The sequence below is a fragment of the Perissodus microlepis genome, chromosome 11 (genome assembly GCF_051167445.1).
Source record: "Perissodus microlepis isolate ML-2025 ecotype Zambia chromosome 11, ASM5116744v1, whole genome shotgun sequence".
Taxonomy (NCBI): domain Eukaryota; kingdom Metazoa; phylum Chordata; class Actinopteri; order Cichliformes; family Cichlidae; genus Perissodus; species Perissodus microlepis.
Genome location: NC_140471.1, coordinates 28,873,577 through 28,888,435, shown reverse-complemented (window position 1 = coordinate 28,888,435; position 14,859 = coordinate 28,873,577). Strand labels below are relative to the sequence as shown.

Sequence of the window (14,859 nt, the reverse complement as noted above, 5' to 3'; positions counted from 1 at the left end):
ACTTTGAGTACCACGTCTACTTCAACATTCAAAGGTAGGCACCAGCCTCCTAAGCCAGCATGACAATGTTCAGGTAAGTCTGGCTTTCTTTGCGCTTTTACGCACGAAAACCAGAATTTTCTTACCTCGGAGGTTCTGAATCTTCACCACCACCTCGGCGGGCTCTCGCAGACTGCGCGCCAGGTACAAACGCCCCGAATCCCGCTCGATCTGGACTGGTGAGTCGGCTTCGGATATCACTTCAAACCACCGTTGATCGAACCTCTGGTCAGGAACTGTGAACACTAGGTCGCCAACTCTGACGTGGTCCGGAACGGTAACTGTGTAGGTCAGCTCCTCGGACAGAGCCCGCGGCATCCGTCGCGCTCTGTTGGACCGGCGGACGTTGATGCGCAAGAACACCGGCTCACCTATCAGTGCTACATCTCCTCCGTCCTTCACGTAAAGGCGCAAAGTCACCTGGCTGAATCCAGCGAGAGATCCTGCTAGGCTCACTTGTCCGTTTTGTGGATCCACGTGGAGCAGGTACAAGTCCGGTGATGCGTAAAAAGTGACATGTCCATTGCTCTCCGCGTCACCGTCCTTTGAGTCAAAGCGAGCCAGCTGGGTTCCGGGCGGCGTTAACTCATCTACTTCAATCGTCTTGTTCCCGCTGGTAAACCGAGGGATGTTGTCGTTCTTGTCGGACACCTCAATCTGGACGATGGCTCGTCTCCTCATACACCGAGTTGGCAGCTCCACCATCAGTTCGTACATAGCTATAAACTCCCGGTCCAGTGCTTTTGCGGAGACCAAACATAATTGCCCTCGATGGACCCGATGCCCGCGGTAGTGAACAAGTCTGAAATCTGACGCGTAATCTCCCTTCAAGCTGGCAGTGAGGTTCGCACCGGGGCAGTTTGCAGCTGTGACAGAAATTACCACCCCTTCCACTGGCGTCCCAGCTGGAGAGTTCTCCGCTATCTGGCCGAAGTAGCGCGCTGGATGTCCGTGCTGCGCAGACAGACACACCGGTGAGACGTGAAGCAGCAGGAGCGGGAGCAGGCATAGGGTGTGCAGGATAACCGGCCCAGTTACGGCTTTGGTCATGTTTCCATCAAACCCGTTTCACTTGCACAAGATAGCAAAGTGTCTGCTAGCGGGTCTCTGTTTCTTAAAATGACCCAAACAAAAAGATTTTACGCATAAAAAAGAATAGTTATCTCCAGGAAAGCGCAAAGTTCCCCAAGGAAAAAAAAATCCAATAATCTAAATATTCTCATAAATTATGCCAGTTTAACTTGTAAATCAGTTAAATTGTCACAGGTAAATGTGATTGCTAAGAAGAGCTCAAAGTCCATCTAAAATGCAAGGAAAACATCAGTAACACTATCATTCAGCGCTCTCCTCTCCAGTTAATTAAGAATGAAATGACAAGAGACTTTTACGCGCAAATAAGATATGGATTAAGCAATAAAAGTATTATTAAAATAAGCAAGTCTTCAGAGCATATTTTTCTTAGTCCAGCTGCAGTATTTCCAAGTTGGTCCAGCGTGTCTGGAGCGTCGCCACTGGAGGATGGAATAGACTAACGGGCACAGAGATACCCAACTGCCTCCATGTGGATCCGATGGCACCGCCTACCAGCGTGGAAGAGAGAAACTAATCACGAAGCAGGAGCAGCACTGAGTGACAGGATGAAAGACCCACCCACTGACAGGCTGAGTCAGCGGATGGGGAAAGAGAGCGGAGAGAAAGGGACCAACAGGGAGGTGGGGTTTGTGGGTAACGTTAAACCTTTCTCATCACGGCCATGGCAAATTTGAGACGATTTTCAATCAAAACTGAGGACCCCGATAATCTCTACCAGATTTACACAACACACGCTGATGCAGGTTCAGCAGGCCATTATAAAAAAGAGATAGTCTTTTCTCCAAATTAACTAAAATAACTTTTGTTTGTTGGTTTGCTTTGTTTCTCATAAATGAAACACGTCAAAAAGTATTAAAAAGATCTCAAGTTAACTTAACCATTTGCTACATCAAGTTGCACAATAACTGAGGAGTAACCCCACATCTCAAAATATAATTTTATTCCCACTATAAGACAAAACAAATCCTCCAATCTGTTGTGACCCTTATGAACATACTGCAGCATGAGATACATAAGCCTCTGGTTTAAACTGTCAATAATCACTGTTGAAACATAATTAATCCTTTGATTCATATGGTAATGCTATTGGTTTGGATTTGTGTTAAGCAGAAAAAAGCAACAACTAACAACAAATTGAATGTGATTAGGAAAGATTATGGTTTGGCTTGAAATGAGAACTTTAATTTCATGCAACCATTACAGTCATCTTTACAGTAATAGCATGTGGTAAGGTTATAAAAGGGTCATGGCTAAAAACCACAAGTGATTATCAATTTGAAAGGGAAGAGTTAATTCCTGTGTTAACAGCCATTCATTAACCCCAACATCCCTCATATTGTGACGTTGCTGTAGTGTCACTAAATGTAGTCATTTGTTAATGTCATTGCCAAAACTGCTTGGCAGTGCAGTGGTTAACACTGTTGCCTCACATCAACAGGGTTCCTGGCTCAAACAGGCTTGATAGCTTGAGTTTTCTGTGTGGAGTATGCATGTTTTTCCTGTCCAAAGACATAGGTTTTAAGTTAACAGGTAATTCAGGATTATAACAACTTTACACTGCACTCCAGTGTTAGCTGGAATAGGCTCCAGCCCCTTGCCCTGATAATTGGTTAAGAAAATAAACAATCAATCTCATAATGTTCACATCCACTAGAGGGCGCTGTCACCTGAACGTGAAAATCTGAGATTTTGAGGCATTTACTGAAACTACTAATATTACTATACTGTTTTCTCGTGATTCCTACAAGTCAACCAAAACCATACTATAACTAGTAATGTATTAATATTTTGGTAAAAATGGTATGGACTCATTTATCATGTCCATATTGCAAAACAAGAAAATAAGCCTGTTGGTCTCCTGGTTTGGTATTTCCACTCAAGAGGTTTGAAAATGAGCAAACACTAACATTAGCTAAAAATTCCATTATGTAAACTGCAGGTTAGTCAGCGTGTCTCTTTGGACTACATGCACTGCAGATGTTCCACTGAACATGTATTACAGTGCCTAACATAATATTCTAACACAATATTGAAATTATTTTTCAAGTTACAGCATTTTTCCATCATAGACTGAGTTTCAAAGTGTTGACTCTTACCCAAATGCAACAAACAAAGATCTTTGTTACATTTCCTGTCTTCAGTTTGATTAAACTCAACAAGTCCTATCACAATCAGAAGACTTGTAAGTTGGTAAGCTTCCAAAAAAAGGTCTAAATGTAAACTTGCTGCTGTACAATCTTTACTGTGTACAGTCATATTTTATCCAACATGATATAACACACCGTCACACATGAAAATCAACTATCGTTCACGGATCTTTAACATTCACATAATAAAACTCTGTTTTGACAATTTACTTTTCCCCCTGTTCATTTCCTGTGTGTCCTGTTTATCAGATCAAACTGTACCAATAACTGGCTTGAAAACCCTTAGTCTGCATGTCGTTTGCTGTTTCCTGTCTGCAGTAATGGCAGCGGCCCGTAGCAGTGTAATTTATCAGTGCTTCAAAGATTTCAAGTGACAAACAATCTAGTTCTTCACACACATTTTCCCCTCTGTTAGAGATTAAATCAGGCACGTGCGTGTTTGCCTCATGCAGGAAATCCCTCTGAAGTTTGCAAAAATGAGAACTTGTGTGCTTGTGTTCGTTTTATTATCATTCATAAAAGCAAAATGAAAACTTTCTCAAGCCTTTGATCACAGACTGGAGGGGGAGAGGAAGCAAGTGAAATGACGTGAAGTGAAATGACATGCAGAATGAATGAAATCAATTTAATATGTGAGCCCAAAAAAAACCAAAAAATGCTCCCATCTGTGTTCAAGAACAGAGTTCGGTGTGGTATGAAGTTGTCCTGCGTTGTGACAACGGAAATTGAAGTGAAACCAGAAGTCTGTGGTTCTGTTCTGGTACGAGAATCTCAAAGAAAATACCATTGGCATTACTAAAGAACTAACTTTGAACAGAACCACAATAATGTGTATTGTGACTTACTTCATTTTCATATGTTAAAGTCCCATTTTTTTTCTTGAATTTTAATTCCTCTTGAAATCTCCACTGAAAACTATTTCTTATTAGTCCTTGAAGTCTAGAAAATGGCATCTTCGCGGGACCTTCAAGAATGAATGAATGGTGGTTGAAACCTGTCTGTGGTAACAACAGAAGGAGAAGACTGAGCACTGTGGAAGTTTAAAAATCTGAGTGTAGTGTAGTATTTTCCTGCAGAAAACAAGGGCACATTAAGACATCTGGTCTCATATATCAGAGTGCAGACTGAAGCGTACGGTCAGTTCAGTCTGCATGTATTTCAGCCTGAAACAAAGCAGCATTTTTTTTCCCTTTTTTAAGCAATCACAAGCAGAATTTGTGATCAGCTTGACATTCTTGTGTTTGCAATTTAGCTTAAGTTCTCTGAAGCTCATGTAGCAGTGAGCCACTGCTTCAGGTCTCAGTTTATTCGTGCTGATTTGCCTGTGCAGACTCGCATGCACTAAGGCGACACGATGGCTGCACATTCAAGTCAATCGGTCATGCTTCTTCAAGCCCTCTATCAGGAAACAACCAAAAAGAGGAACCTAATTTGAGTTACAAAAAAAGTCAAAACCTCACTGCACAAATCAGGTATAATGCTCACAGAGAACAACAAAAAAAAATTGTATGAGTGGCTCAAACAGAGAGGCTAAAAGCTTGGAAATAGGCATGCAGCTCCACTGTTGATGTTCCCGTGCTGTGTCTTCAGTTGGTGGATAAAATATCACAGCAACATGTTGAGTTTATAAATGACGGATGGAACGTGGCTGAGCAGGTAAATCCTTCTTACACCTGTGTTAACATTAGTCATAGTTGATTGGATTGAAGGAGGTTGGTGCCAAATCCCCCTAAAATATTTCAGTCTTCCAAACCAGCCCAGCTTTAGAGAATGACAAGCAGTGCTGGCTTGCTTTTTGAAGAGACTTCTGTTGCAGTAAAGCAGAAGAGATGTGACGGCTAATGATCTCAACCATCATGGACAAAGGACAAACTACAAACTTTATTTTAAAACCTTCAAACAAGTTGAAGTTTTGATCTTCAAACATCTCCTCGAAAACAAAATGTCCTAAATCTCAAAAAATTTAAAGATTATTATATTATCTTAAATATCATTTGCACATATTTTACAAAGTTCTTCAGTTTGTACACACACTTCAGTTTTCAGTAATATCCCTACTGTCTAAACTTCAAATCTCTCAGAAAAAAAATATCCCACTGTCCAAAAATGTATTCACGTTTTACAAATTACATTGACTTACTTTTACTCTTGAAGGCATTATCTTGGCCTCCAGTAACCCTGCGAGTAATCTTGGAGTCAGTTTTGACTAGCATATGTCCTTTAACAGCACACATTCTTTCATCTGCATGATATTGTCAAAATTAGAAAAATCCTATCTCAGAGTGATGCTGAAAGTCCATCCATTTATTACTACATCTATTACTTGAGCTACTGTAATTCATTATTATCAGGTTGGCATAAAAACTCCCAGAAATGCCTTCAGTTGATTTAAAATGCTGCAGAGAGCGGTCTAATAAGAACTACAAAAAGAGAACATAGCTTCTATTCCTTGGCCCCCTGCTAATTCTAGAATTTAAATTCTTGAATTTAAAATCCTTCTCTTCATATACAAAGTCATGAATAATCAGCCCCCATCTTATCTTAGCTCCCAGTTTGGATTCAAGACACAGACACCCTTCCCACTGTTAAAATAAGGCTTAAAAAAGACATGAAACAGAACATTTTTAGCAGATTTTATATAAAATTAAGAGTTTTGTAATTTATTTTGAAAAAAAAATAAACTTGACTACATAACTAATGAGTTATTTTCTCAGTGGCTGCAAAACTATTGTTGCATCACTGACTGCATCACTAGTTTGGTTGGTGCAGGGGTCAGCAACCTTTAACACCCAAAGAGCCATTTGGACCCGGTTTCCATGCAAAAGAAAACACTGGGAGCCGCAAATACTTTTTGACATCTAAAATGAAGATATCACTGTATATATTGTTTTTTTACTTTTATGCTTTGTGTGAACAACTAAGGTGTGTTTCTTATGAAATCCATGAAGTGCTACAGAGAAAATTACATTTTATTTATGTAATTAACACATTTTGAACTCTTAAAGAAATATAATAAAAGGAAAGACACCCAGCTGAACTAAAATGATCCATGTAGCAAACAAAAACTGTTGTGAGCCGCCACCCTTATATTGCCTTTGGGCTTTTGGAGCCTTGGCCTGGCTTTTAAAAAAAATAATTGGAAAAAAAAGCTCTATGGTGCTAAAAACAGAAAAATAGATATTTGCAAAATTCTGCCTAAATATGTATTTTACCTGGTTAATGTGTGTGGCGGGGCGTGGTCTGCCGCGCCGCTGCAGGGGAGGCGGACGCACCTGAGCGGCACCCGCAATCACGCCTCGCCACCTTAATGTCTGTGCTATCTGTGCTGTTGTGTTGGTATGAGTCGGGCTGTGAGCTGAAAAGCTACAGCCGGCTGTATGCGTACAGCAACCGTGTGTGAAAAGTGGTCAATAAAGAAATGCTGAAAAGCGTGTTCATGCATGCAAACATCGTCGGGTCTGCCGTGGTATGTTTACAATGGGACTTCTGCTCCTGAATCTCTGCGCACAGCGTCTGCAAATCGGGGCTGTACGAAGTCACTTTCATCTTTACGCAGGACTGTAAGCTGTCATCTGTGAGGCGTGAGCGGTGTTTGTTTTTAACATAGTTCACGGTGGAGAACAGCTGCTGACATAATGCGGATCCGAAGATCCATAATTGGCCTACCTGAGGTTGAAAGTCTGGATAAATGCATGGCGTTTCGGCGGGTATACCGGCTTCCGCAAGTGTGACGCTTATTTTGAGCGATGAAAAAATAATAGAATATAATTTTATTTTTATATTTCAATATCACAATAATCTTCCAATTTAGAACTACAAGTTAAAAAAGAACTAACATAAATAAAGTACACTTCAGCTAAATACTAATAATTTATTTTCCCAAACCAGGCAGAGCTGGTTATAAGGACTAAAGAGCCGCATGCGGCTCCGGAGCCGCCGGTTGCCGGATTCTGGGTTAGTGGATGGAGCTCCCTCAGTAGCGCTTGTTTTATTGTACAGCGGTTATGTCCATTTGCCTATGGAAAGCCTAGAGACAGGGGTTTTCAACCTATGCAAACATACTCTATGCAGCACTCCAAAACCCAAATCTGTGCAAAGGTTGAATGTTATTTGGTTAACAAGTGGGCTGCAAGGGGGAAGGGCGTGACATGCTTCTTCACCAGCAACAGTAGAGGCATGAAAAAACATCAAAGATCAGAACAGCATGAAAAGCACAGACAGTGGCTGTAGCAGATACCTTTTATTGCTTTTAACAGTCAGTTTCATTTCAGGTCATTTTATGTTATAACTGCGCTCTTCTCCACGGCTGGCTGATGGTCCAGCAACAGCACAGTCAAGAGTAGCATACAGGCTGCTTGTTCCTCATACTTTGGACACTGCCTCCATCTGGCAGAACAAGGTCTCTGCCGGTAGACAGGCTCAGGTCTGTTAATGTAGTGTCAATGGAGAACCACGTTGTGCTGCTCTGGATCATTTGCTTAAAGATTTTCCCTGCTTAAACCTACCCACACTTACTAGATGATTTTCTGTGAGTAAGGTATTTTGGAAGTGGCAATGAGATCACCGTGCCAAGTACATGTGGAGACCATCAGCTGCAGGTACACCTAACTGTTGCCAACAATCTAACCTCCAATCTAACTGTCCCATGTTTGAAATGTTGAATGAAATTATGTAATCTAAACAAGTCACTTTACGATTCATATCCATAGTTGCTATTTGACTAATAAGGCATAAACATGAGATCAGACACCTATAAGTATTTTTATAGTACTTTTAATGAAAGACAGTGTAATATTACTGACTTTGTTTTGTAGAAGTTACCATTCACTTGTTTGTGACTTATATTTTGACTCAGGTTACTTCACAGAAGATGGCAGAGTCTGTGTCACTCTGTTCAGATTAACTTTAAATAGACATGTAAATCATGTCATCCTGCTGCTGCTTTCTGAGAGGCACAATCATTTACACCTGAACTGTGAAAATGGAAAAAAATGTCAAATACAAAAGCATCCAAAGTGGCCTTTCCCCTATTATGCTAATCCTCATCTCTCTGTTCCTGTTATGCATATCTACACAAAATAATGGTCGGTATTTTCAAAAGAAAAATGTAAATATCCTGGAGCTGGGTTTTGTGCACAGTTTAAAACTCTTGAGGTGCAATTTCAGTATACCAGCAGGAGGGCAGTGTCAGAAGCTGTGTAAAATACAGTAGGTTGTGTGACAAAAGAGCAAACAGCACATAATGGTGGGGGAAGGAGTTAAATCCACTGATTTCCTGTTCCTACATGTGGAGAGCACCTTTGACAGCATGTTTGTATTAATACTTATGCCGTCTTCTCAAAGACAGGACTCCAGCTGCATTCCTTTCTCATGGACTGGAACTGTGATTTAGACGTCCGTGATGAATCTTTGTCGACACTACAACATAACCTACATAAGTTGCCAATACCATTGTCACCATTTGTGCTTTTGTGTGGTGTCTTTATATGTTACTTTCCATTTCATATTATTATCTTACTGGGTGGATTACTTTATATTATAATTGTGGAAAACTACAGCACACGAGGAGCAGGAGGCGAATGTAAGGTAGGTTTGTTTTTGTTTTTTTCCCCCAGAGAGATATTAATGAGTATTAGGATTTCTGATCATGCCACAATAGGAAACTTAGTTATGGTCGTGACATAATGCCAATGTAGCAACCTATTATCTTGTTAATTTAACTGGGGGTAACTGTTAATTTAAATAGTGCTGATCACATCATGTGGACCTATGCAAAAACAATAGGGACATGTTCTCATTCACACATTCTTCATCTATATACTGATCTCCTTTGGTTTTAGTTTGTTGTTTTCCATTGAGTAATTAGTTCCTTCTCTAATTCTTCTCTCTAATAAGCAGCAACCAACCACCCAATCAACCCAGTGACATCATACTCTCTTACTTCAGTGCTACACTTAATACACAGATTGTTAAATCCAGTTTTTCAAACAATGTTTAGTCTGTGACAGGAGTAGGTGTACATTAGGGTTAGTCAAAGGACTTCTGTCAAAGGATCTGGACTTCTTTAAGTTGCTTGAAGACGTTTCACCTCTCGATGGTGAAACGTCAGGTCAACGTCTTCACGATGACCTGGATGACTGAGAACCTTCACAGACATACATTAGGGTTAATACTTTACCTTACTATACTTTAGAGTAACAAGAATGTGTGTAAGAGGTGGGAACTCATAGCTTTTTGTGACTGACCCTGTTGCATTAATATTTCTGGGAGTTCCTTTCTCAAGGCCCAAATACAGGGAGGAGAATATTTAAATAAACTGCTGATTAACTATTGTTTGGGACAATTTACTGCTAATTGCATCAACAACACAGAAAAGAATTCTTCCTGTTAAAAGCAGGATGATTTATATTGCTTTACATAGCAATATAAATCATCCTGAGGTGACTGTTGTTGTGAATAGGTACTACATACATACTAAACATAACTGAATTGAATTCAAGTTAATTTATGTAAAGGTGCTGACACCTCTTCAGTACAATTTACCTTATTTTAGAGCACCGCCTCATTTTCTGTAAGTGCCCGCACATGTATGCATTTATTATAATTTTTTAAGTCCCTAAATATAAATGTAATGCCCTCTCTAAGTTTAAGTTATATAAATATCTCAAGTAAAGTACAAAAGTTTTCTCAGATTTTCTAAAAAGGTTTGGTTTTCCAAAATTTGCAAAAACTTCCCATTGTTAGGGACCTGCCCATGTTTTACCCACGTTAACTTAGTTTCAGTATTTCAGATGTTAAAGTTGCCCAGATTATGGCTCAAATATGACATTGTCATCTATGGAAGCAAGTTGGAAAAGGTTTAATAAACCAAGGTGTCTTTTATTCTGGTTAATTACCATCTCAGACTTTATGGGAAACTGTATAGTATTGGGCCATAATATGCCATAACAGGCCTTGGCTCAGTTACACTCACTGATGATATATGTTTTTACCCAGTGGCAGCTTTGCTAAATATACCCGTTGTACTACACACACCTTGACAACCTGCGATCACACTGGGCTCATTTCATTATGCTGCATGATGGGATTTCACCACATGCAAACGGGTTTAATTAAGCCGAAAGTTATTAGTCAGTGGAGTGTGAGTGAATGGATATGTAAATGTGCAGTGGTGCAAAGAAAAATCTGATCGCATGTATAATTGGATGCAAGATAAAGAGGCTTAATAGCACAGTAGTGAGCTTGCAGTGTGTCATTAGCTGATAGATAGATGCAATGTAAACATGATTGCCTACAAGTTTATTCAGACAGAAGTGATCGGATTATCTGAAATCATTTTCACAACAAGGTAAAGACAAAAGGCCAAAAAGTTAAAATAAAGACGTAGAATTAATAAGAGATTTCATTTCAACAAGTTTCCTCTTAACCTGTAAAAAGTTCAGAATCACGTTATTGAGACTCTCCCTTGTTCTCTCCTGCCGAGGAGAGAGGAAAAAAGCGAGTGAGCTGTGATGAAAGAGTGGACTGAGTGGTTTTGACAGGACATTCGACACAGTCTTCTCCGTCACACTGCTTCACTGTAGGCCTTGACTGCGGTGATTTGGCTTCAGACAGCTGTCAAGTACAGAGTAAGAGGAAGGCGGAGGAGGAGTGGGTCGGAAAGGTGATGGTTTAAATCCCCAGACTGAATAGGGCAAAGGTAGAAAAGTGAAGGTCTCTAAAATCAAACTTCAGAACCTAATATGGTATATTGGTTTGATAGACACATTAAATCAAACTGATGTGGTATTGCGAAACAGATGTGAATTGTTAAAAGAAGGTTCTAATAATTTACATGATAGCAAATTAACAACCAGTTAACTATAGCTGACAATCATTTATTGCTTTACCAGATGCTTTGTAGCCCTCATGCAAGCTCCTACAAGCTTTCAGTTCTTGAGGGGAACAGACCAAGTATATGACAGTGATACTGACAGTGAGAACATTTTGTTTGCTCCACACTTTGGAGGGAAAAAACATTATGGTTATGTACCTTGCATTTATTTATACACTGAGATATGCCTTCGGTATGATAAAGGGAGCCTAAATCGACAGAGGATCTTCATGAAGTGCACAACTGGTGCTGACTGATGCCTGACAAACTGTCAGCCCGGGTGTCAGACAGGACGGATCAGTTCTTCTAACCAGTGGACTAGTCAAGCATTTCCCTGGACATGGTGTTGTTCTGTTGCTGTTCGGTCCCACTGGTTTGCTTATAAGAGATCATCTGATTGTTGGGATTTTCTCTGTTTTCTTTGTATTATTGTAGGATCTTTACCTCACAATATAACATGCCTTGAAGCAACTGTTTGACTAACAAAATAAATAAATAAATAAATAAATGGATAGATAAATAAAATTGAACTGAAGTGCATCGCAAACTTGAATTAAATTGAATTCAGTTTTGACTTTTATGACTTTTTTTATCACCAGAAAAAAACAGATAACAGACATAAGATTATATTTAATAAGTTTGCTTTGCCTCATTCCCTGTATTGAAATCTCCCAACCACACAGTCAGACATGATCATCAGTAGCACCAACACTCTTCCCTATTATCTCATGAAAGGTCATTGTTTATTTGTAAAGTTTCTTTCATGAAGTTTTGTGCTAGGCTCATCATAGGACCGAGGAAGTTTTTAGAGAGGAGTCTCAGAGGTAATATTCTCTGGGAATAGAGCTTATGATATTCACACAGATATGAACAAATGTGCACTTGATTTCAGCCAAATGGCAGAGAATGCTGATCACACAGATGGACGGAGGAGACCACCAGCAGCTTTGTTGGAGTTAGTGGGGTTCAACACATGTACAGTGATATGAATACCACAGCTATCGCTTCCTGTGACCTACATAAATATCTAGATATCCATCCAGATTTCTTTGTTTTCTTTTTTTCTGTTCATTAACATAAATATCGAATCTGCCAGTCACATGACAACAGCTCCATATATTTGAGCATCCAGACATGGTCAAGGCAACCTGCTGAAGTTCAAACAGCAGGGGGAAGAAAGGTGATTTCAGTGACTTTATAGGTGGCATGGTTGCTGGTGCTGATGAGCTGGTCTGAGTATTTCAGGAACTACTGACCTACTGGAATTTATTTATTCAAAGATACCCTGAAAGCACAATTGAACCTTGAAACAGCCTTCCCGCAGCAGTAAAAGACCATACTGGATGTCACAGCTGATAATATGAGAATGAGGCTACAATGTCCCTGGGTCATGGAAACTGAACAATAGAAGACTGGAAAAACACCTTGTACAGAACAGAGTAGGCATCAGTAACGACAGATGTGACATTGGTTGCCAAGTGGCTTGCAGAGCATAGCAATATTGTAGGCAGGTGGAGAGGGGTTAAATAAGTGCAGTGCATGTGAGACTTGACGATAGGATCAGGGTCCTTCAGCATTTACCTGGAATTAGGGAGCCCAGAGCCACCCAACATTATATAACATGTAGTGGTATTGTAACAAGTTACTAAGTGCACTTACAGTATTGCTCAAAACAACAGGAAGTACTAGCTATACTTTAGTTATCATAGTGTGTCTAGGTTATAATCATAAAAGCATAAAGTTTAAAAAATCTTGGTTTTTGTTAAATTACTTTTAAAATCTGCCACACTTGGAGATATGAGAGCAGTGGTAAAGTTAGGTTAGTGCCAGATCAGGCGCCAGTGAACCGTTATCCTCATCCACTCAGTCAGCACACATGGTTTAAATTAAGAAGAGGAAGACGACTAGGAAGAAGGTGAGTGACAGTTATCCTCCACCCTCCATCTGTCCAAAATGTCAGGCAGCAATCTGAGAACCATCAACCTGACGGACAAGTGAAGAACACGTGTGTGTGTGTGACCGTGTGTGTGTAGCAGATGAATTACAGGCTCCAAGTGACATTTTCAATTGAGTGGTATTTCCCTGTAAGTACAAGGCTGAATCTCACTGCAGCAGGTGAGTGACGAGTTTCTGACAGTCACAAACTATGTAATTTCTACTCTCTTTCTTTCACACATACACACACACACACACACACAGATGTGCACATGTGCGCGCGCACACACACACACACACACACACACACACACACACGCACACACACACACACACACACACACACACACACACACACACACACACACACAATTATGACCAGCAACAGTAATAATTATGGCTGATGAATGAATAAAAAAAGAGAAAACTGGCAGAGTAAAACACTTGATGTTGATGGCCATTTAACTCTTCAGTGTTGGAGCAGAGCCAGCACACACACACACACACACACACACACACACACACACACACACACACACACACACACACAAATAGAGGATTCTTTGAAGCTATTTCTTCCCACCCTGTGTTAATAATGGTGTTTTTGAAAGTGCTGTCAATCAACTGGTGTTTGCACTGCACACCAACAGAAAGACGGGTATAGGATGTGAGATTTCGGTGTTAGTTTTGCGTTCAAAAATAACTTTGGTGATTTGTTTAGACGGGTGAAATGGAAATGCAAAAATGTAAAAATAATTTACTCTGTCACTAAAAAGTTTTTACAACAACTTACATTTGAAACAATGTTGAGAGTGTCAGAAGACTGGATTCAAACAATGCCTGATAATCACTGTGGTACAATGGACCCACAGTGCATTTCTATGGATAAGCAGCTGCACTTGTGGATGCACTTACAAGATGGGAAAATTCTCTAATAGTTATTGAGATGGTTCCATGATTTAAAAGTGAAAAGATATCCTCACCTCTCTTCTCTGGTAAAGCAGATATGCACTTAGTTCATTGTTAATCTTTCTTTCAGAATTTTTTATTAATGGTAAAAGCTGAAGGAAACAAATTTCCACCGTTTTTAGGGTTACATAAATCCTGTCATCTGTGGCACCTTCAGGCCATGTGCAGTGGAAGAGACCAGAAAGAGAAAGAAATGTCAAAAGTTGGATTAAGACAACAAGAAGTCAGATACCTGGTTTCCACTGACACAGTGACAGTGTGGAGACAGTTCTGCCTTAGCGCATTTTCAGAAGCAGCCCACATTCGTGTGGGTTTGAGTACCAAATGTTACCCAACATTACACAGCATTAGTTAGTTGGGATTATTTCATTGGCAAGAAAATTGTGGTGGACGGCATCTGTGGGCTGCATGTGAAAAAAATTTGTCAGTTATCCACTGCAGCCCCACCCACTCCCACTGACATCAGTGGTTCCAGCAGTAAAACCAGCAGTTTTGTGATGCAGAGCTGGTATTGTGAGATGAGCTTAGAGAATGTATTTCCCCCTTTTCCATTTTTACCTTTGGCTGGAAAGCACCGTGAAGCTCATCAGTCTCTCTACCAGAAACACAAGAAAGAAAATTTGGTAAAGGAATCAAAAACAACTTTTCAAAGTCACACTCCACAGTGCCACACTTGTTAGTATTCAATAGTTTGTTACACACTGTATCTGATTGCTGTGCACTGTCAGCACTGTGACTTCGACATCAGCCTAAACCCTGAGCATCTGTAACATCTGAAGAGCAGGAAGTGCCCCTCCAATAAAC

At 40.1% G+C, this 14,859-nt stretch overlaps 1 protein-coding gene across 1 annotated transcript in view; it reads right to left on the bottom strand.

Moving 5' to 3' along the window:
- LOC146378138 (neural-cadherin) overlaps positions 1-1,641 on the bottom strand; it is a 140,204-nt gene extending 138,563 nt beyond the window's left edge. Inside the window, exon 1 of the mRNA XM_084943911.1 lies at positions 126-1,641. Coding sequence (XP_084800037.1) covers positions 126-1,089 — 964 coding nt within the window. The 5' untranslated portion in view covers positions 1,090-1,641. The remainder of the gene's footprint in view (positions 1-125) is intronic.
- Between the last annotated feature and the right edge of the window lie 13,218 nt (positions 1,642-14,859).